This window comes from Haliotis rubra, unplaced genomic scaffold (genome assembly GCF_003918875.1).
Source record: "Haliotis rubra isolate DU_JTF1 unplaced genomic scaffold, ASM391887v1 Scf67, whole genome shotgun sequence".
NCBI classification, from domain to species: domain Eukaryota; kingdom Metazoa; phylum Mollusca; class Gastropoda; order Lepetellida; family Haliotidae; genus Haliotis; species Haliotis rubra.
The window spans coordinates 2450237-2472159 of NW_025767379.1; the positions used below are offsets into that span (position 1 = coordinate 2450237).

A 21923-nucleotide genomic window follows, 5' to 3' on the forward strand; every position below is an offset into this window, starting at 1 on the left:
ATAGTCACTCCACAACTAGAGCTTCACTTGTGTTTAGATGGTTCTACCTTACAACCAATCACTGGTCACTCCACAACCAGAGCCTCACTTGTGTTTAGGTGGTTCTTCCTTAAAACCAAATCATTAGTCACTCCACAACCAGAGCCTCACTTGTGTTTAGGTGGTTCTTCCTTAAAATCAATCATTGGTCACTCCACAACCAGAGCCTCACTTGTGTTTAGATGGTTCTACCTTACAACTAATCATTGGTCACTCCACAACCAGAGCCTCACTTGTGTTTAGATGGTTCTACCTAACAACCAATCCTTGGTCACTCCACAACCAGAGCCTCACTTGTGTTTAGATGGTTCTACCTTACAACCAATCACTGGTCACTCCACAACCAGAGCCTCACTTGTGTTTAGATGGTTCTACCTTACAACCAATCACTGGTCACTCCACAACAAGAGCCTCACTTGTGTTTAGATGGTTCTACCTTACAACCAATCACTGGTCACTCCACAACCAGTGCCTCACTTGTGTTTAGATGGTTCTACCTTACAACCAATCCTTGGTCACTCCACAACCAGAGCCTCACTTGTGTTTAGATGGTTCTACCTTACAACCAATCCTTGGTAACTCCACAACCAGAGCCTTACTTGTGTTTAAATTGTTCTACCTTACAACCAATCCTTGGTCACTCCACAACCAGAGCCTCTCTTGTGTTTAGATGGTTCTACCTTACAACCAATCACTGGTCACTCCACAACAAGAGGCTCACTTGTGTTTAGATGGTTCTACCTTACAACCAATCATTGGTCACTCCACAACCACAGCCTCACTTGTGTTTAGATGGTTCTACCTTACAACCAATCACTGGTCACTCCACAACCAGTGCCTCACTTGTGTTTAGATGGTTCTACCTTACAACCAATCAATAGTCACTCCACAACCAGAGCCTCACTTGTGTTTAGATGGTTCTACCTTACAACCATTCACTGGTCACTCCACAACCAGTGCCTCACTTGTGTTTAGATGGTTCTACCTTACAACCAATCACTGGTCACTCCACAACCAGAGCCTCACTTGTGTTTAGATGGTTCTACCTTACAACCAATCATTGGTCACTCCACAACCAGAGCCTCACTTGTGTTTAGATGGTTCTACCTTACAACCAATCCTTGGTAACTCCACAACCAGAGCCTCACTTGTGTTTAAATTGTTCTACCTTACAACCAATCCTTGGTCACTCCACAACAAGAGCCTCACTTGTGTTTAGATGGTTCTACCTTACAACCAATCACTGGTCACTCCACAACAAGAGGCTCACTTGTGTTTAGATGGTTCTACCTTTCAACCAATCACTGGTCACTCCACAACCAGAGCCTCACTTGTGTTTAGATGGTTCTACCCTACAACCATTCACTGGTCACTCCACAACTAGTGCCTCACTTGTGTTTAGATGGTTCTACCTTACAACCAATCACTGGTCACTCCACAACCAGAGCCTCACTTGTGTTTAGATGGTTCTACCTTACAACCAATCACTGGTCACTCCACAACCAGTGCCTCTCTTGTGTTTAGATGGTTCTACCTTACAACCAATCACTGGTCACTCCACAACCAGAGCCTCACTTGTGTTTAGATGGTTCTACCTTACAACCATTCACTGGTCACTCCACAACTAGTGCCTCACTTGTGTTTAGATGGTTCTACCTTACAACCAATCACTGGTCACTCCACAACCAGAGCCTCACTTGTGTTTAGATGGTTCTACCTTACAACCAATCACTGGTCACTCCACAACCAGTGCCTCACTTGTGTTTAGATGGTTCTACCTTACAACCAATCACTGGTCACTCCAGAACCAGTGCCTCACTTGTGTTCAGATAGCTCTACCTTGAATGGACAACTTAAATGGGGAGAAATATTAGGAATACGATTTTCCCAATATAAATTTAATGCCCAATTGATGTACACATTGTGTAAATTTGAAATATTTCCAATATATAATTACTCAGAATATTTTAACAACTAATACTTATTTACACAAGATTGGAATTAAAGAATCACCATTATGTACATTGTGTAAACAGACACGGTAGTCTGTACGGCACATACTGTTTAAGTGCAGATGTGTGAAGGGAGTGTGGACGGAACTGGCCTCATGGCTCGAGACATTGGGCGAAGGACAAATTGAATTAACGCTAGAAAATATATTATTTGAGTTTTAAGGGAAAAACTAACAACCCTCTAAACATCATCTGCCTAATTGTAAAGAAGAATATTTACACCATGAGCAGACAAGATGTTAAACCAAACTTTAATCAGATCAAAAATGAGATCAAAATATACTACAAATCATGTAAGTTTATTGCCTTGTCACACGCGGACCAAGCTTATTGTTTTACATTTTGGTCATCTCTCCACACTCTCCTAGCACAATAATATGCAATATCAAAGATTAACTAGACCTAGTGTGGTCCCACATGAAATAATTATATAACGATGTGCTAATATTAATTAGGTATTATCACTACTCAGATAATGATTACTGTACACATCCACGATGACTGGGACTTGAAAGTTGGTTTGTATGTATGTATGTATGTATGTATGTATGTATGTATGTATGTATGTATGTATGTATGTATGTATGTATGTATGTATGTATGTATGTATGTATGTATGTATGTATGTATGTATGTGTGTGTGTGTGTGTGTGTGTGTATGTATGTATGTATGTATGTATGTATGTATGTATGTACGTACGTACGTACGTATGTATGTATGTATGTATGTATGTATGTATGTATGTATGTATGTATCAAAACTACGTCCTCTCCACAACCTCATCTGTCGACAGTGGTTGTTACTTCGTCTGGTTCTCATTCGGTGGTTCATTCGAATGTGTCACTTGATTCTAGACCACCACATTATTCGAGTGCGCCTCTTGCCTCACAAGCTTCGTTTCCTTTAGGCCAGATATCGGTTAGAGCGCCGCTTGTGTTCAATTCGGCGCTTCCTACTAGTACTCCCGGTTCGGCGCTTACTACCGGTGTGTCCAGATCGGCGCTTACTACCGGATGGGCGCTACCTCCCAGTGCTCCCGGATCGGCGCTTCCTCCCGTATTCACGGATTGGCGCTTACTACTGGTGGTCCCAGATCGGCGCTTACTACTGGTGGTCCTGGTTCGGTGCTTACTACCGGTGCTCCAGGATCGGCGCCTTCTCTCGGTGTTCCCGGATCGGCGCTTACTACTGGTGGTCCTGGTTCGGCGCTTACTACCGGTGCTCCTGGATCGGCGCTTTCTCTCGGTGTTCCCGGATCGGCGCTTATTACCGGTGCTCCCGGTTCGGCGCTTACTACCGGTGTGTCCAGATCGGCGCTTACTACCGGATGGGCGCTACCTCCCAGTGCTCCCGGATCGGCGCTTCCTCCCGTATTCACGGATTGGCGCTTACTACTGGTGGTCCCAGATCGGCGCTTACTACTGGTGGTCCTGGTTCGGTGCTTACTACCGGTGCTCCAGGATCGGCGCCTTCTCTCGGTGGTCCCAGATCGGCGCTTACTACTGGTGGTCCTGGTTCGGCGCTTACTACCGGTGCTCCTGGATCGGCGCTTTCTCTCGGTGTTCCCGGATTGGCGCTTCCTCCCGGTGTTCCCGGATCGGCGCTTATTACCGGTGCTCCCGGATCGGTGCTTCCTCCCGGTGTTCCCGGATCGGTGCTTACTACTGGTGTTCCCAGTTCAGCGCTTATTACCGGTGTTCCCGGATCGGCGCTTCCTCCCGGTGTTCCCGGATCGGCGCTTACTACTGGTGTTCCCAGTTCGGCGCTTATTACCGGTGCTCCCAGATCGGCGCTTACCGCCGGTTTTCCCGGATCGACTCTTCCTAGTGGTTATCCCGGATCGATGCTTACTACCAGCATGCCTGGTTCAGCGCTTCCTTTCGGTGTTCCCGGTTTGGCGCTTCCTCCTGGTGTTTCCGGTTCGGCGATTACTTCGGGAGGTTTTGATTCAGCACTGCCTTATGCAGGCTGGGGGTCGTCGCTTCCTCAGGGTGCTCCCAGTGCAATGCATACTCACAATGTTCCCGGTTCAGCGCTTCTTCGCGGGGTTCGTGTTGCCCCGCTTACACATACTGGTCCGAGTTCGGTGCTTACCTCTCATGTATCGGGTTTGGCGCTTGGTCCTTCTACGTCGACCTTTGCTGTTAATAGCCGGGACCTTGCGACTTCGTCGTTGGCACATGGGAGTGTGCCTAAATCAGCTGGTGGTTCGGTTCCTCGGCGGGAGGTACCTCGTCATACCTTGGTACCGCCTTCTGTTACATCGGTTCCTCCTATATCGGGACTGGGGGCCAGACCCATGTTGCCGGTTTCCTGGAATCCGGTCTCTGAGGTTTCAAGTGCTCAACGTTTGGACTTTGATACTATGGTACTAGCGGTAGTGTCAGCGTTACGACAGCAGGTGCCAACTCCTCCTGCTCATCAGTCATCCCGTCCTTCGAGTTATCCAGCTCCTCCTTTACAAGAGGTTCATCGTTCGTCAACGCCGTCTCCCTCGTCAGATGGTACGGCGATATCCGATGGTAGCGTCGATGCTGTAGACATGCCTCAACTACTTGTCTGGATTGCTGATAGTCTGCGATTACAGCGTAGTACCTCATCGGCGGGTTTATTATCCAGTTTTGACATGAAGCCATGTGATTTTGGTCTATCACGTTCCCGCCTAGACCGTGTATTTCTCAATTGGCAGCGTCGCTAGACGAGGCCTTCGGTAACCTCAGGAAGGTGAAGGATGGGTTCGCGGCTCCCCGCTTCAACTTAGCATCCGCTCATGTTCATGGTTTCTCTACGCTTATCGTCTCCCCTCCGGTGGATGATGATGTTTCTTTGCTCGGGACTAAACAGAAGGTTTTCTCGCCGTTCCTGGTTGAGGATCGTGAGCTGTTACATTTGGATGGTGTCATGCGGAAGACAATGGCTCCACTCAACATGGTGTTGACGACTACCGAAGCAGTGGCTATGTCAGTTGCGCATGCTACGTCCCATCAAGAAGCGTATATTCGGGCAGCTATGGTCTTGTTGCAAGAGCAATTCCAGACCATCCTAGATCAGTTAGCTCACTTCTTTTCGTACATCACAGCTGTACGTCGCAGGGGGCCTTTGAACTTATCCACTTGGGAGGATCGGTTCCGTACTGATCTTTTTCGGCAGCCATGGTCTGGCAGGTCTTTGTTTAACGTGACTGTTAGAGATGTTGCTAACAGAGTGGGCCAGGACGCTCATTTACAAGTGTCAGTGGAATTGTTGAAGTTCCAGCATTTGCAAGTGGTGGAATCGTTGCGCCAACAAAGGCCAGGACGCTTCAGGGGTCAACTACAACTTCGTCCCTTGCAGTTCTTTCCAGCGCCTTACATCAGAGTGGGAGATCCCGTTGCCTTGATCACTCTACCTCTGCAGCTCCATCCCCATCTCCAGTGGTGGATGGAAGAATTGAATGTTTGCGACGGAGTTTGTTTAGGGCCGTTTGTTCCATCTCACCACCTGTATGTGGACGCGTCTCTACACGGGTGGGGAGCTCATCTTCTCAATCAACAAGTGGCAGGGCAGTGGTCTCCCGGCGATCGCACCTGTCACATCAACGTTCTGGAGTTCAGGCCAGTGATGCTTGCAATCAGTCACTGGCAGGATGTCCTGAGAGCAACGTCCCTCATGATCAGATCAGACAACGCAGCGGTGGTTTGGCATATCAACAGGATGGGGTCCACGGGGTCTACTCAACTGCTACGGTGGACCCAACGGTTCTTCGATCTGTAGGACAGTCTCCACATCATGGTACGAGCCAATCACATTCCGGGGGTGAAGAATGTCATCGCCGATTCTCTGTCTCGACCGAGTCGTCCCTCTCCAACGGAATGGAAATTGCATCCTCAGGTGTTCCAGACGTTTTGCTTTCCGTTGACGACGCCGACAGTAGATCTCTTTGCCACCCGCTTCAACCATCAGCTGCCTCGGTTTGTGTCCGGATCTTCTGGCTCGGGACCTCGATGCTGTAGCCATTCCATGGGACAACCTGAACGCTTACGCGTTCCCACCAGTGGCCCTTCTTCCTCGCGTATCAGTGAAGCTACGAGCAACTCAGAGGATAACTCTGCTTTTGGTCGCGCCCTATTGGCCGGCCAGAAGTTGGTTCGTAAACCTCCAAGACTACTGGTTCATCCTCACTCTGACCAGCTCCATTGGTCTCCGTTGATGCTCCATCTGCACGTTTGGCGCATCTTCATCGGTCATTAACGGCTAAGGGCTATTCTAAGCGTGTAGCTACTGCCATTACCACAGCGCATCGTACTTCTACGAGGTCACTCTACGATGACAAATGGAAGAACTTTGAAGCGTATTGCAGGAAGAAGGGCATCTTATCCCCCACTACGGCGTCCCCGCAGATGGTGGCAGAGTACATTCAGCATCTCCGAACCTCCAGAAAACTCAAAGGTTCTACGCTATCTACCTATTTGGCTGCTCTTAACACAGTTATTGCAGCAGCCTCGGGTGTGAAGGTGTCCACTGTCCCTGAGCTCCAGTCTCTCCTCCAGTCTATCAAACTGGCTGACCAATCTCGGAAGTTCCGGCCTCCAGCTTGGGATCTTTCCGTTGTACTTGCTCATCTCACGTCAGCTGATTATGAACCTTTGGAGGAGAAAGATTTCGAACATGTCTCCTTTAAGACCTTCTTTTTATTGGCCTTGGCTACGACGGCTCGTATTTCTGAGTTGCATGCTCTAGATGTCTCTCGGGTACGGTTTGAAAGGTCTAGACATGCGAAAGTTTTCCTTGGTTTGCGGTGGGATTTCCTTGCCAAGAATCAGTTACCAGGACAGCCGGATCGCACATTCACGATTCCGCCGTTGTCCACTATTTTGGGCCCAGACGACACTGAGGCTCTGTCCTTATGCCCGGTGCGTGCATTAAGGATTTACCTAGCTGCCTCGCAGGATCGCCGCAGATTGCGTAAGAGATTGTTCATTCCATTGTCTACTGCCTCCACCTCGGAGGTCTCCCGTACTACCTTGGCGTTTTGGATGAGAACTACGATCCTGCGTGCCTATGCCTTTGCTGAACTGCCTCCACCGTCAACAGCGAAGCCCCATGAGACGTTTGCTCTTGCCTCCACCATGGCTCTTCACAGAAATTGTCCTGTTTGGTCGGTTTTGCTCTGTACATAATAAAAGATATTGATGTTATCCATGTCTTAGTACTTTTTTCCGTGGGGTTTAGATTATTCTCTCCTATAGTTATGACTTGATAGACTGTGAGGCCAGTCTTGTGCTACATACAGAGATGATCGACACTCCGCTTACTGACCTCTACTCTCTGAGCAATTACGTCAGTAAAGTGTTGATTTCCGATTACCTACATGGTTTTCGAAGCCTTCTGCTCCTGAGTCCTTTCTCACCTTTGGTACGTTAGGGAGATTGGTACTGAACGTTAAACTAGTTGAGCATCCGAACTATTCCCTCTTTCACCGCCTTCCAGCGTGTGTCTGTGGGGGGTAGTTTCGAAGCAGGGACTGGCCATATTAAGGCCCTCGACTTTAATTCACTGGGGTCACCTGATAAATCGTGGGGCGGCGGGGCCTACTTGCCAAACTGCGTCCTTTTGCTTGTCAAAAGTTGCGGCCGAAAACCACATTAATTCGGGAGCGCCCACTCCCTAGAGTTTTTGTGCTGTGTAAGCCAAGGGGTTACATGAAGAAACCCATCTCAAGTTGGAGTTTGCATATCAGGAGTTGGTGCTTTCTCCTGGCCTCCTTGGGTTATGCGGTTTTCCTGGTGGTAGTAACGGGATAATCTGCGACCCGCCTACCAACCGTGGGATTGTGCATACAGTGAGATAGGATAAGTTTAAAAATTTGTAAATGTTATTATAAATTGTATATTTATATACTTATCCTATCTCATGCGATAGGACCCACCCGACCTGCCCCACATCACTGATTACTAGAAGCTCCAAGACGAGAATGACAGGCACAGGTAGTCAAATGATCATCTGAGCGAGCGGCACGCTTACAGAGATGATTGACAGGTGTTGATGTCGGAGTGAGGGCAGAGGTCAGGGCGGGTCAAGGGCCAGCAAGATTTGATTCAACTTAGCCTACAGCACGTTTCCACACATGGTCGTAGAAGAAGAGGAGAGGTGCATACAGTGAGATAGGATAAGTATATAAATATACAATTTATAATAAAATTTACAAGTTTGTATAATAAATCAGTAAACATCATGACTTAAGAGCTGCATTTCCAGAACACTATCATGACTGCAGGAATAGTTACGTTCATTTGTCCCGGACCCATCAACAAACCCACAGTCTGGGCTATCATCTAACATAGCATCTTCTGTCGTGACTACTGGCATTCAAGATGGCCACACCCAAGTTAAGCTGTGAGATTAAGAGTGACACTGATAAACAGTTTGTCATGCAAAAGTAGGTTTGAATCATTTTGAGTTGGGCAAATTTATTCATTTTCCATTAAATGAATCATGGTGTCAATCATTTTATCAAATTTTATCAGATATCTTTGTCTTAAATTCAGAGGTATTAACATTTAATTCAGTGCAGTAAACGCGAACTATGCATTAATGCATGTCCCTCGTCATTGGCCCTGTGTGCAGTGACATGCAGTTTATCTCTAAACAGCCACAACATTATTTCTTTATTTTTGCCCAGGTTCCAGTTTATCTCTAAACAGCCACAACATTATTTCTGTATTTTGGCCCAGGTTCCAGTTTATCTCTAAACAGCCACAACATTATTTCTGTATTTTGGCCCAGGTTCCAGTTTATCTCTAAACAGCCACAACATTATTTCTGTATTTTGGCCCAGGTTCCAGTTTATCTCTAAACAGCCACAACATTATTTCTGTATTTTGGCCCAGGTTCCAGTTTATCTCTAAACAGCCACAACATTATTTCTGTATTTTCGCCCAGGTTCCAGTTTATCTCTAAACAGCCACAACATTATTTCTGTATTTTGGCCCAGGTTCCAGTTTATCTCTAAACAGCCACAACATTATTTCTGTATTTTGGCCCAGGTTCCAGTTTATCTCTAAACAGCCACAACATTATTTCTGTATTTTCGCCCAGGTTCCAGTTTATCTCTAAACAGCCACAACATTATTTCTGTATTTTGGCCCAGGTTCCAGTTTATCTCTAAACAGCCACAACATTATTTCTTTATTTTTGCCCAGGTTCCAGTTTATCTCTAAACAGCCACAACATTATTTCTGTATTTTGGCCCAGGTTCCAGTTTATCTCTAAACAGCCACAACATTATTTCTGTATTTTGGCCCAGGTTCCAGTTTATCTCTAAACAGCCACAACATTATTTCTTTATTTTGGCCCAGGTTCCAGTTTATCTCTAAACAGCCACAACATTATTTCTGTATTTTGGCCCAGGTTCCAGTTTATCTCTAAACAGCCACAACATTATTTCTGTATTTTGGCCCAGGTTCCAGTTTCTAAACAGCCACAACATTATTTCTGTATTTTGGCTAAACAGGTTCCAGTTTATCTCTAAACAGCCACAACATTATTTCTGTATTTTGGCCCAGGTTCCAGTTTATCTCTAAACAGCCACAACATTATTTCTGTATTTTGGCCCAGGTTCCAGTTTATCTCTAAACAGCCACAACATTATTTCTGTATTTTGGCCCAGGTTCCAGTTTATCTCTAAACAGCCACAACATTGTTTCTGTATTTTTGTCCAGGTTCCAGTTTATCTCTAAACAGCCACAACATTGTTTCTGTATTTTGGCCCAGGTTCCAGTTTATCTCTAAACAGCCACAACATTATTTCTGTATTTTGGCCCAGGTTCCAGTTTATCTCTAAACAGCCAAAACATTATTTCTGTATTTTGGCCCAGGTTCCAGTTTATCTCTAAACAGCCACAACATTATTTCTGTATTTTGGCCCAGGTTCCAGACCTTGATAAACTGCAGGTCATTCACATCAGTGGGACAAAAGGCAAAGGATCAACCAGTGCATTCTGTGAGAGCATTCTTCGTCACCATGGTTACAAGACAGGCATGTTCAGGTAACTATTGTTAGTATTGTTATGAGCGTCAGAGTTGAACCAAAGTTTCACATCTGTCCACTGTGGGTTTCCATTGTATTTGTGTCTACGACATGACTTGGTGATTTGATCACTCCTCAATACAATGTGATAGTTTATTCCAGTACAATACATTTCTATGATTACACAATGCCATTTAGAAAGTAGTCAAATGTAACATATGAAATTTTTGGGAGTACACTTTCTCAGTAAAGTAGAGATTTTAGTACGTTTGTTGGGTTGAGTCCCATCCGGGATTTGAACCCACACCTTCAGAGTCAGGCACCTAATCGCCAGCACACTAATAGTGCTAACATTTTATCACATAATTTCATATGTAGTTTGTGTTGCCATGGTTTCAGCTCTCCCCATCTGGTGACTGTGAACGAGCGGTTCCGTCTCAATGGGAGGCCTGTTGCTAAGGACTTGTTCAGCCAGTACTTTTGGGAAGTCTACAATAAGCTGGATACCACCAAGCATCAAGTTGAAGGCGTGAGTCAGACTACAAGATACACTTTTTCATCACCTGATAAACTTTGTCATCACCTGATAAACCTTGTCATCACCAGATACACTCTGTCACCACCAGAGATACTTTGTCATCACCAGATACACTCTGTCACCACCAAAGATACTTTGTCATCACCGGATACACTCTGTCACCACCAGAGATACTTTGTCATCACCAGATACACTCTGTCACCACCAGAGATACTTTGTCATCACCAGATACACTCTGTCAACACCAGAGATATTTTGTCATCACCAGATACGCTCTGTCACCACCAAAGATACTTTGTCATCACCGGATACACTCTGTCACCACCAGAGATACTTTGTCATCACCAGATACACTCTGTCATCACCGGATACACTTTGTCATCACCAGATACACTTTTTCATCACTGGATACACTCTGTCATCACCGGATACACTCTGTCACCACCAGAGATACTTTGTCATCACCAGATACACTTTTTCATCACTGGATACACTCTGTCATCACCGGATACACTCTGTCATCACCGGATACACTCTGTCACCACCAGAGATACTTTGTCATCACCGGATACACTTTGTCATCACCAGATACACTCTGTCATCACCGGATACACTTTGTCATCACCGGATAAACTCTGTCACCACCAACAGATACACTCTGTCATCACCGGATACACTCTGACATCACCAGAGACACTTTGTCATCACTGGATACACTTTGTCATCACCAGAGACACTTTGTCATCACCGGATACACTCTGTCATCACCAGATAAACTTTGTCATCACCAGATAAACTTTGTCATCACCGGATACACTTTGTCATCACCGGATACACTTTGTCATCACCAGATACACTTTGTCATCACTGGATACACTCTGTCATCACCAGAGATACTTTGTCATCACCAGATACACTTTGTCATCACTGGATGCACTTTGTCATCACCAGATACACTTCGTCATCACCAGATACACTCTGTCATCAACGGATAAACTCTGTCATCACCGGATACACTTTTTCATCACCAGATACACTTTGTCATCACCAGACAGACTTTGTCATCACCAGATACACTTTGTCATCACTGGATACACTTTGTCATCACTGGATACACTTTTTCATCAGTAGATACACTCTGTCATCACCAGATACACTTTGTCATCACCAGATACACCTTGTCATCACCAGATACACTTTGTCATCTCAAGATAAACTTTGTCATCAACAGAAAACTTTGTTATCTCAAGATAAACTTTGTCATCAATAGATACATCACCAGATAAACTTTGTCATCTCCCAAGACAAGGGGGTTAGAAAGTCTGCAGGGTTCACATGGGCTTAAAATATCTTAAACTTTCGACATTTTACTATGAAAAGATTTGTTTTAACCTTGTAAAGGCCCTAAGGCCTAATTGTTGAATTGGGCCTTGAAAAGAGGACCTAAATTTGATGTCTGATAGTCTGTATGAACCCTGGTCAGGTTTGTAAACAACAGGGCAACTGCTGTGCTAATTTCGACCAATAGCAGGATTTGAGTCAATCTTGGATGTTTAAAAAAAAATGTCATGTTTCTTTTTTGTAATCAGTTTTGCTGGAACAATGTGGAAATGTTGATGTCGTTAATGTGGAAAGACCCATTTTAATACGATGTAGAATTTGAAGAACAATCGGATTGCCTTGACTTGACCACCATTTTGGTTGAAGGAAATGCAAGTGATCTGAAAGGTCTTGTGATTGGTCAGTAGGAGTGACAGTACTCGTAACTGTGGTGGTGTCATTACAATCAAACCACTTATTCAAAACCAGACTAACATTGTCAGTTAACCCCTTGCTTCCTGAAAAACTGTGTTTGATAAAATAGCAATTTGTTGCTTACCATTATCATTTTGTAAATTTGAATATATTTCCAATCTCCAACTCACATTTGTATTGTGACTCAAATGAATGGAAACACTTGTATGCAAGTTATTAAATTTCCTGACAATAATCGACCCGTGAAGATCTGGGGTAGAATGGGTCTTCAGCAACCCATGCTTGCCACAAAAGGGGACTATGCTTGTCGTAAGAGGCGACCAACAGGATCAGGTGGACAGGCTTGCTGATTTGGTTGACACATGTCATCGGTTCCCAATTGCGCAGATCAATGCTCATGCTGTTGATCACTGGATTGTCTGGTCCATACTTGTTTACAGACCGCCGCCATATAGCTGGAATATTGCTGACTGCGGCGTTAAATTAAACTCACTCACTCACTCCAGACAATAATCATGCTGATAATACAAGATAATACTGGCAGATAGTACCAATAACTTGCAAATTGTGAGAGCTTTTTAAAACATCAAACTCACCTTTGGTAGACCTTTTTTAGCAATGACTTTTTTTTCTCAATAGGATCCTGATGCTCGTCAAATGCCAGCGTACTTCTCGTTCCTTACCGTCATGGCATGCCACATGTTCCTGAAGGAAAACGTTGATGTGGCCATTTTTGAAGTGGGCATAGGTGGAGAATATGATTCTACCAATTTCCTCCAGTCGCCAGTTGTGTGTGGAGTTACCTCCCTTGGATTAGATCACACATCAGTCCTTGGAGACACGATAGACAAGATTGCTTGGCAGAAAGCAGGGATTTTCAAAGTAATAATGAATGGATGTGTGCATTGAACTCTAAAACTAAACTAAATCTGTTGAATTAACATGATAGAGGCTACATATGTCAAGTGTCTTTTTGACTGGATAATCTCTTACCAAACTGTCATGCTATACAATACGTTCCTGTACATTAGCCTGATCAACATGTGGTGTGGTAGTATAGTGGTATACAATACGTTCCTGTACATTAGCCTGATCAACATGTGGTGTGGTAGTATAGTGGTTAAAACGTTCGCTCATCATGCTGAGTGAGTTTGATTTATCATGGAAACTCTTGGAAAATATTAAACCCAGTCTATATTTATATGTTACATGTCTGTAAAGCTTGAAAATGAGTTCTGGTCTGTGTTGGATTATTTGGTTCTGGAACTGATAACATTTTGACCTGTGAAGATGACAGGTGTTCAGCAACACCAGTGATATCTGTCCAGTAATCAGGTCACTATAGAACTGAATGAAAACTTATTTTAGGGGATTTAGAAGTTAGATGAACTTGAATAAATGACACGTTTTATGGAAAATGACTTCTTTTTATTCCCTATACAATGTTTAAGAGCTAATGCATGCTCCATCATCATTCACCTGATGAAAAAGCAAGAATTAACTCTGAAACGTTAAGAATAATATTATGCTGTTTTCCATAACATGTGTCAAGTATTCATGAATGAAAACTCTTGACATTTGAAATCATTTTAAGACTGTAACTATTGCCACTGTTGTATTCTATGTTGCCATGGTTACAGCATAACGTTCCCGCTGTCACAGTTCCCCAACCACCGGCAGCCATGAGTGTGCTTCTCAACAGAACAAAGGAGAAAGGGGTAGGTCAGCCTAGGATGTTTATTCATAAGCTCCAGGGAAGCACTGAAACCCAGTTTTAGGCAGTATATGTGCATCCTTTAGTTGTTGTGAGCAAAAATGTCACATTTCTTTTCCCATCAAGATCAGACAGTAGCAGAGGATATAGACCACTTCGTCTTCGTGTTACATCCTTCTGTTGTTGTCATCGATTTATACAAGCAGTTTCACGGGCATTCTCCAAGAAATCCTGGGGATTTTCTGAAGGTTGTAACATATGTTACATTTGGGATTACACTTTCTTAGTAAAGTACAGATTCTAGTACTTTTGGGGTTGAGTCCCATCCGGGATTTGAACCCACACCCTCAGAGTCGGCCGCCTAACCCACTCAGCCACTGCAACTTTTGAAGGTTGATATAACTTTGTCCTGCTATTACTGAATACGATCGTAAAATATCACATTATTTGCATATGGCAATGCAGTTTCGATTCAACACATAGGTACAATGGGTGAAGCCTATTTCTGGTGTCCTTGGAACATGATATTGCTGGGCAATATGTTAAGCTATTTCTGGTGTCCCCCACCGCGGATATTGCTGGAATATTGCTAAAAGCTCAAAACTAAACTCACTCAGTCAGTCAGTCTGGTGTCCTGGAACATGATATTGCTGGAATATTGCTAAGAAGCGGCTCAAAACTAAACTCACTCACTCACTCTTTCAAATGAATTTCTGGGGATGTTCTGACAAATATTTATTATTTTTACTCAATATGTCACTAAGGAATAAAAATTCCTTATATACCTTTTTCAGTTGCTGCTTGTTGGCTGCAGAGCTATGTGTCAAAGACAATGATCTCTAAACGATTTCTCTGACTGCAGGCTAGTCTGTACGTGACGCCGTCCCTGGACTCGTACAACAATGGGGAGCCAGTCCACCTGGGTATTGCTGGCAACATGCAGCGGTACAACGCCACCCTCGCGCTGCAGCTGTGTAGAATATGGCTGGACAACCACAGAAAAGGTATGCACTGGAGCAGGTTGCTGCATGGAGGCCTGAAGTAGTGACTCGACTACCACGTGAGGTCTGAGCAGGTTGCTGCATGGAGGCCTGAAGTAGTGACTCGACTACCACGCGGTCAGAGCAGGTTGCTGCATGGAGGCCTGAAGTAGTGACTCTGACTACCATGTGAGGTCTGAGCAGGTTGCTGCATGGAGGCCTGAAGTAGTGACTCGACTACCATGAGAGCAGGTTGCTGCATGGAGGCCTGAAGTAGTGACTCGACTACCACGTGAGGTCAGAGCAGGTTGCTGCATGGAGGCCTGAAGTAGTGACTCGACTACCATGTGAGGTCAGAGCAGGTTGCTGTATGGAGGCCTGATGGAGGCCTGACTCGACTACCATGTGAGGTCTGAGCAGGTTGCTGCATGGAGGCCTGAAGTAGTGAGACTACCATGTGAGGTCAGAGCAGGTTGCTGCATGGAGGCCTGAAGTAGTGACTCGACTACCACGTGAGGTCAGAGCAGGTTGCTGTATGGAGGCCTGAAGTAGTGACTGAGTAGTGACTACCACGTGAGGTCAGAGCAGGTTGCTGCATGGAGGCCTGAAGTAGTGACTCGACTACCACGTGAGGTCAGAGCAGGTTGCTGCATGGAGGCCTGAAGTAGTGACTCGACTACCATGTGAGGTCTGAGCAGGTTGCTGCATGGAGGCCTGAAGTAGTGACTCGACTACCACGTGAGGTCTGAGCAGGTTGCTGCATGGAGGCCTGAAGTAGTGACTCGACTACCACGTGAGGTCAGAGCAGGTTGCTGCATGGAGGCCTGAAGTAGTGACTCGACTACCATGTGAGGTCTGAGCAGGTTGCTGCATGGAGGCCTGAAGTAGTGACTCGACTACCACGTGAGGTCTGAGCAGGTTGCTGCATGGAGGCCTGAAGTAGTGACTCGACTACCACGTGTGAGGTCTGAGCAGGTTGCTGCATGGAGGCCTGAAGTAGTGACTCGACTACCACGTGAGGTCTGAGCAGGTTGCTGCATGGAGGCCTGAAGTAGTGACTCGACTACCACGTGAGGTCAGAGCAGGTTGCTGCATGGAGGCCTGAAGTAGTGACTGTAGGTCTGAGCAGGTGCTGAGGCCTGAAGTAGTGAGTCTCGTCTACCACGTGAGGTCAGAGCAGGTTGCTGTATGGAGGCCTGAAGTAGTGACTCGACTACCACGTGAGGTCAGAGCAGGTTGCTGTATGGAGGCCTGAAGTAGTGACTCGACTACCACGTGAGGTCTGAGCAGGTTGCTGCATGGAGCCCTGAAGTAGTGACTTGACTACCATGTGACGTCTGGGAGTAGAATGTGTCCCTGAGACCACGTAGACCCAGCAATCTCTGGGTTGTGCTCTGGATGATTGTGTTCCCAGCTCCCCATGTGGTCCTATATAAAACCATGGTTTCAAGACCCATGACATATGATCTGTTCAGATTGTTTATAAGGAGTGAAATATCCTTTTAGAGTTTTACTATCTTGTTTTTATTGTTGCTCCAGTACAGAGTTGCTAATTGTATGATTGTCTACTGGTTTTCATGACTGACTATCAGTTTCCTAGATCTCTCTTAAAATTTGCCAACATATCTTGAATGTGATTTTCTTCCACAGACATCATCTTGTAACCTTTTTTCAGATTTATCAAAGAGAAAGTGGATTTGTGATCAATCAGACTTGCACGAGTGGGAGAAGATTCCAAGCTTGGAAGGCACTGTTCTCACAGAAGAGATGAGGAATGGTTAGTTGGATGTTTTGAAGTTTACAACAAAATATAATTCTTTATGCCTGCCAACATTGTCATGAGGGGTTGTCTCCCTTACTTGCTGTAACTTGCTTTATTTACACTTTTGATTTGAGGATGCCAGTCTGCAACTTCAGCCACTAGTCTGAAGCCACTCGTCTGTATATGACGTACAATGTAGACAATAGACAAATTGAAATGTACTCAAAACTTTTCTGGCACTATCTGGGATACTTTCATCTTCTCATATATACGAGAACTGTGTAGTACTTATGCATGTAACTGGGGATGTTGCAAGAATTTATCTGAATTTTATTCCTGCTGCGCTTTGTTTTGATACCTATGCTGTGATTGGATGGTTCAGGGATGTTCTATCATGCATATCTCTATTGCTAACCCCATAACAGAATAACATTCACATTGATATGTAAGGGAACGAGTCGAGTTCATCCTCAAGGCTGTAGTCTGAACAAAGTGTTTGTAACACCTAAGTCTGATGCTGTAAGTCTATGAAACTTGGTATGTGTTTACCTTTGGCTGAGCCGAAACTTGCTCCAAACTTAATGTTCCTGATTATGCAAGAAGTGTTCATTGTAGTAAGATGACATTTGGTACATATGATCCTTAGGGTTATAAGTGGTAAGGTTGTGACCATAATTCCTTGAAGGTCAAGGTCACCAGAATCATGAGTTCTGGTTTATTTCATTGTTATCCCCCCTTCATGGGGTGGGCTTCGTTTCCGGAGCACAACTCGAAAACTTCTTAATATCTTTCAGCAGAACTTGGCAGATATATGAGACAAATCATGAAGTATTGCCTTTTGCTATTTACAGATTTTTGTCATTTTTATTTTTTTGGGTTTCCATGGAAACGATTCGGGCTTAGTCCCAAAAGGGAGGGGTGGGTTTCATATCTGGAGCACAACTGGAAAACTTCTTAATATCTTTCAGCAAAACTTGGCAGATATGTGAGACAGATGCCAAAGTGGTGCCTTTTGCTATTTGCAGATTTGTGTGATTTATTATTTTCCTGGTTTTCATGGAAACGATTCAGACTTAGTCCCAAAAGGGAGGGGTGGGCTTCGTTTCCGGAGCATAACTGAAGAACCGTTCAATATTTTTCAACAAAACTTGGTAGACATATCAAACAGAACCTAAAGTGGTGCTTTTGCTATATACAGATTTTTGGCATTTTTATTTTTCCCAAGTCCCAAAAGGGAGGTGTGGGCTTCATTTCCGGTGCACAACTCGAAAAGCGTTCAGTATCTTTTAACAGAACTTGGCAGATATTTAAGGCAAATTTTGAAATGGTGCCTTTTGCTATTTACAGATTTTTGGCATTTCTATTTCTCATGATTTCCATGGAAACGATTTGGACATAGTTTAGAAAAAAGTCAAGCTGGACTTTAAGTAGCTGTCAGATGATTTGTTCTTTAAAATTAAGGGGGACAGGGGATATGTCATCTTCTGATGACTCTTGTTTTGTTTGTCAGAGTTTATGCCCCTGCTCGTGTGTGTGGTGGGGTAGCCTAGTGGTTAAAGCATTCACTCTTCACGTCAAAGCCCCAGATTCGATTTCCCACATGGGCACAATGGGTAAAGCCTATTTCTGGTGTCCCTCGCTATGATATTGCTGGAATATTGCTAAAAGTGGAAAGTTGATTCATTATACCCCTACTGAAAGAATAAATCATGTGATTGACTAAGATTGAGGGTCAAGGAAAATTAACTTTAACATCGAAGTTTCTAATGTGGTGTCTGCTTGATAACGTACAGGACACAATCATACCAATACATGAGAAGCCAGTGTGTATTTCCCAATACACGAGTAGCCAGTGTGTATTTCCCAATACACGAGTACATGAGTGAGTGAGTAAATAAATGTTGCTTAATGTCGCATCAACAATTTTGCAGGTATCCGCTGCCATAAATACAATAAAAGTGATGACTAAGATCACTACAGCTTCAGTCCATAATCACAATTAATAGAACAGTAAAAACGAACCTTTAGAATTTAAAATCTACATATTATCATCTAATTTAATTTCCTTCAAATATGCTAAAATACAATGATTAGAAACGGAATAAAATAAATTACCGTGTAAAAGAAAGTTATCACGTTTAAAGTAATTGCATTCGCCAAAACGGAATATGGTCCCTATAACACTGTTTGAAAACTTCGTCCGAATCGTGCAATTTTCAAAACGTGAAAAACGTAATTGTGGGACATTGGCCCAAATGCATTTGCATGATTGAAGCATAAATAGCGAGGTTGGACAGAGCTAACCAGCAGTAACCAAAAATCCACCAGGAATATGCCAAGACTTACGCAAGTGCAACGAGACAGGGCGATCGGTATGGCCAATATGGGGCTTTCACAACGTCAACTGGCAAGAACCTTCAACTGCAGCCAGGCCACCAGCAGCAAATTGATAAACCACTACCAGCAAACAGGCCAGACCCAAGACCACCCAAGATTGGGAAGACCAAGAGTCGAGACATCGGCCGAAGACCGTTACATCCGGCAGATGCACCACCGGAACAGATTCGTTACGACGACAGCACTAGATACAGGCCGACGACTTTGTATGGCTGGTATACGAGCCTACCGTACCTTCAGTGGAATAGCCGCGACCATATCGTAACCGCAGACTGTAATGGGCACGAACTCTATGCTCTTCACAGATGAAAGTCGGGTCAGTCTGTTCAGAAACGATGGCAAAGATCGTGTTTTTTGACGTAGAAGAGAGCGACTGGCGCTAAACTGAAGTAACTGTTCATCCGTTCGATGGAGGAGGCGTCATGGTATGGGACGGTATTTGTGGCCAGGGAACACGAAGACTGGTTATCATCCGAGGAAATCTGAATGCGCTGTGATACAGGGATGAAGTGTGGTGTCCTTTCGACAACAGCCAAGAGCAAGGCCTCACACCGCGAGAATTGTTCGAGAAAACCTTCACAACGTTATCGCACCGTATTGCCTTGGCCAACGCGTTCTCCAGACATGAACCCCATTGAACATCTCTGGGATCATTTTGATCGTCAGCTGACACAGCGTGTACCACCTCCAGCGAAGTGACAGGAACTTAAACAGACTCTCTTGGACTTGGGGAACTGAATTCCTGCTGACATCATCAACGAGGAGACGTGTGTTGGCGTATATGGATTAACAGGGAGGTCACACTCGCTAGTGATGACGTGCCCCATGACTCCTATCTCAATATGTGACTCTTTATGCACTTTTAAATGAACTCTGATTTGTGTAATTTTGAATTTTGACCCTTGACTCTTTCTAAATGAATTACGGCAAATGCAAGAGCAGCATTACAATGAATTTTCAGTCCAATTATTGGAAAATGATTTCTGTTATTCGAAAATGATTTCTGTTTGTAAAATAGTTATCATAAATCTCACAAACATCTTTGTTTCAATTTTTGGGTCAACTGAAGCCCGGTAGGTTAGTTTGAACAGTAACAAATCGTTGGCGAATAAGCGACATTCAACACATTCCAACAAAGATATTTGACAGTCAAAGAACTGTGACGTAGAATACACTGAGGGGGTCCTCTCCCTTCCATAAACATAAATGAGTATAATGAGAGTGTTCAATGCGGCACCTTCGAATCACCACTTTATGTTGACGATTTAGATCAAGACTAAAGTGGTAGTGGTTGTTGGTCCTTTACCATGTATTCTTCTGATCATATTTCATACTTCCTCTAATCTTTACCTTTGTCATTGTGAATTGTTGAACCCCACAGTGGTTTGTGATCATTAAAATACTGCCTGAAGGGTAGTGTTTAACAAAACAGGACTGTACTGTTCCTCGCTTAAAAACAATGCTGTGCCACCAGATGCTTTACGGTTAACAGTTTTGGCATAATGGTACATACAATATTGGCGACAAGTCAGTATATCATTATCTGTCAAGTATGTTTCTTGAACGATGAAAGGTATTTGGTTATATTTATGTCCTAGATGTTGAATAACGTTAATGTTAACCCAATAAACCTCGACAATACCTTTGGATTAATGTGTTACTCATCCAAGGAAGAGTTACATGAAATACTGCTCTACCATCTTTTTGGTGAGTGACCACTGGTGTGGCCACTGGTGGTCACACGGACGGATACTTCTGTATCCATATATTCAAACAATCCATATCAATTATGGGTTTTTGAATGCCTTTGGCAATGCGTCAGATTAAATTTGTTTTTTCGTTGTATCCTCTTTAGTAGATTTTGACGATTTGATTAGATTTGATTTCTCTGTTTTGTAGAAGATGATGTTCCTTTGGTTGATTTGGATCTGGAGCTGTTTTTCAACTAATTGCTTATTATTTCAGAAAGGGATTTGGGGTGTTCCGATGATACCCAAGTTAGGTCAGTCTGACAGAAAATTGATGCAGTCACCTTTTTAACTGCAGAAGCATGTGGGATTCTCACGTGCAATTAATCTAGCTTGTTTTCAGGAGTAGCTGATTCTCTCTCACGTTTACGTTTCTGTACAGTGACCTCATATGTCTAAACGGGACAGTCAGTTAAAGGTACATTGCCATTGAAAAAGTTCCAACCTTGATAAAACTCGGCAGTATTGGGTTTTCGAAAGTCAAAAGATACACAAGGTCACTTTTACCATACATAAATCGTTTGGTAAAGATGACAGCTTGAAAAGATATCTGTAATTGATACATCAGCTATACTTTGGTGTCTATCGCAGGTAAGACCTTCTGAGAAGTTAACGGTCTTGTGTGCAGAACAGATGATTGGAATGTCGGCTAATACTTTAAAGTAATTAGATTAATTGCTTGGAATTTCCTGACAAAACCTCCAGACCGTAATTTGGTCACACTTTTCAGCTCACCGGATTTAGTCAGGAAGTGAGGGTGCGCTCACCTTTCGGTTCTAGGACAAGAAAGCGAGGCAAAGTAAATCTTTCAGAACAAAATAATGGTAACAATGAGAATCCAATTCAGAGTCAGATTCTGACACTTGCCGTTTGGATTGTTTTTCCACGGTGCTCACCAAAGTTGAAATATTGGTTCAGCAAACCTGTTATGTGTGTGTTCTAACATATATCTCTGTAGTGATGTGTATT

The 21923-nt window shown here is 44.0% G+C and overlaps 1 protein-coding gene across 1 annotated transcript; it reads left to right on the forward strand.

Annotated features, from left to right (window-relative positions):
• The first annotated feature begins 8405 nt into the window (after nt 1-8405).
• On the forward strand, nt 8406-21155 carry LOC124257645 (folylpolyglutamate synthase, mitochondrial-like). Its single transcript, XM_046691753.1, has 8 exons — nt 8406-8470; nt 9909-10079; nt 10460-10589; nt 12993-13235; nt 13994-14071; nt 14930-15071; nt 16723-16824; nt 21106-21155. Exons 1-8 carry the CDS (start codon nt 8406-8408, stop codon nt 21153-21155), a joined length of 981 nt encoding a protein of 326 aa, XP_046547709.1.
• Nucleotides 21156-21923: the final 768 nt, after the last annotated feature.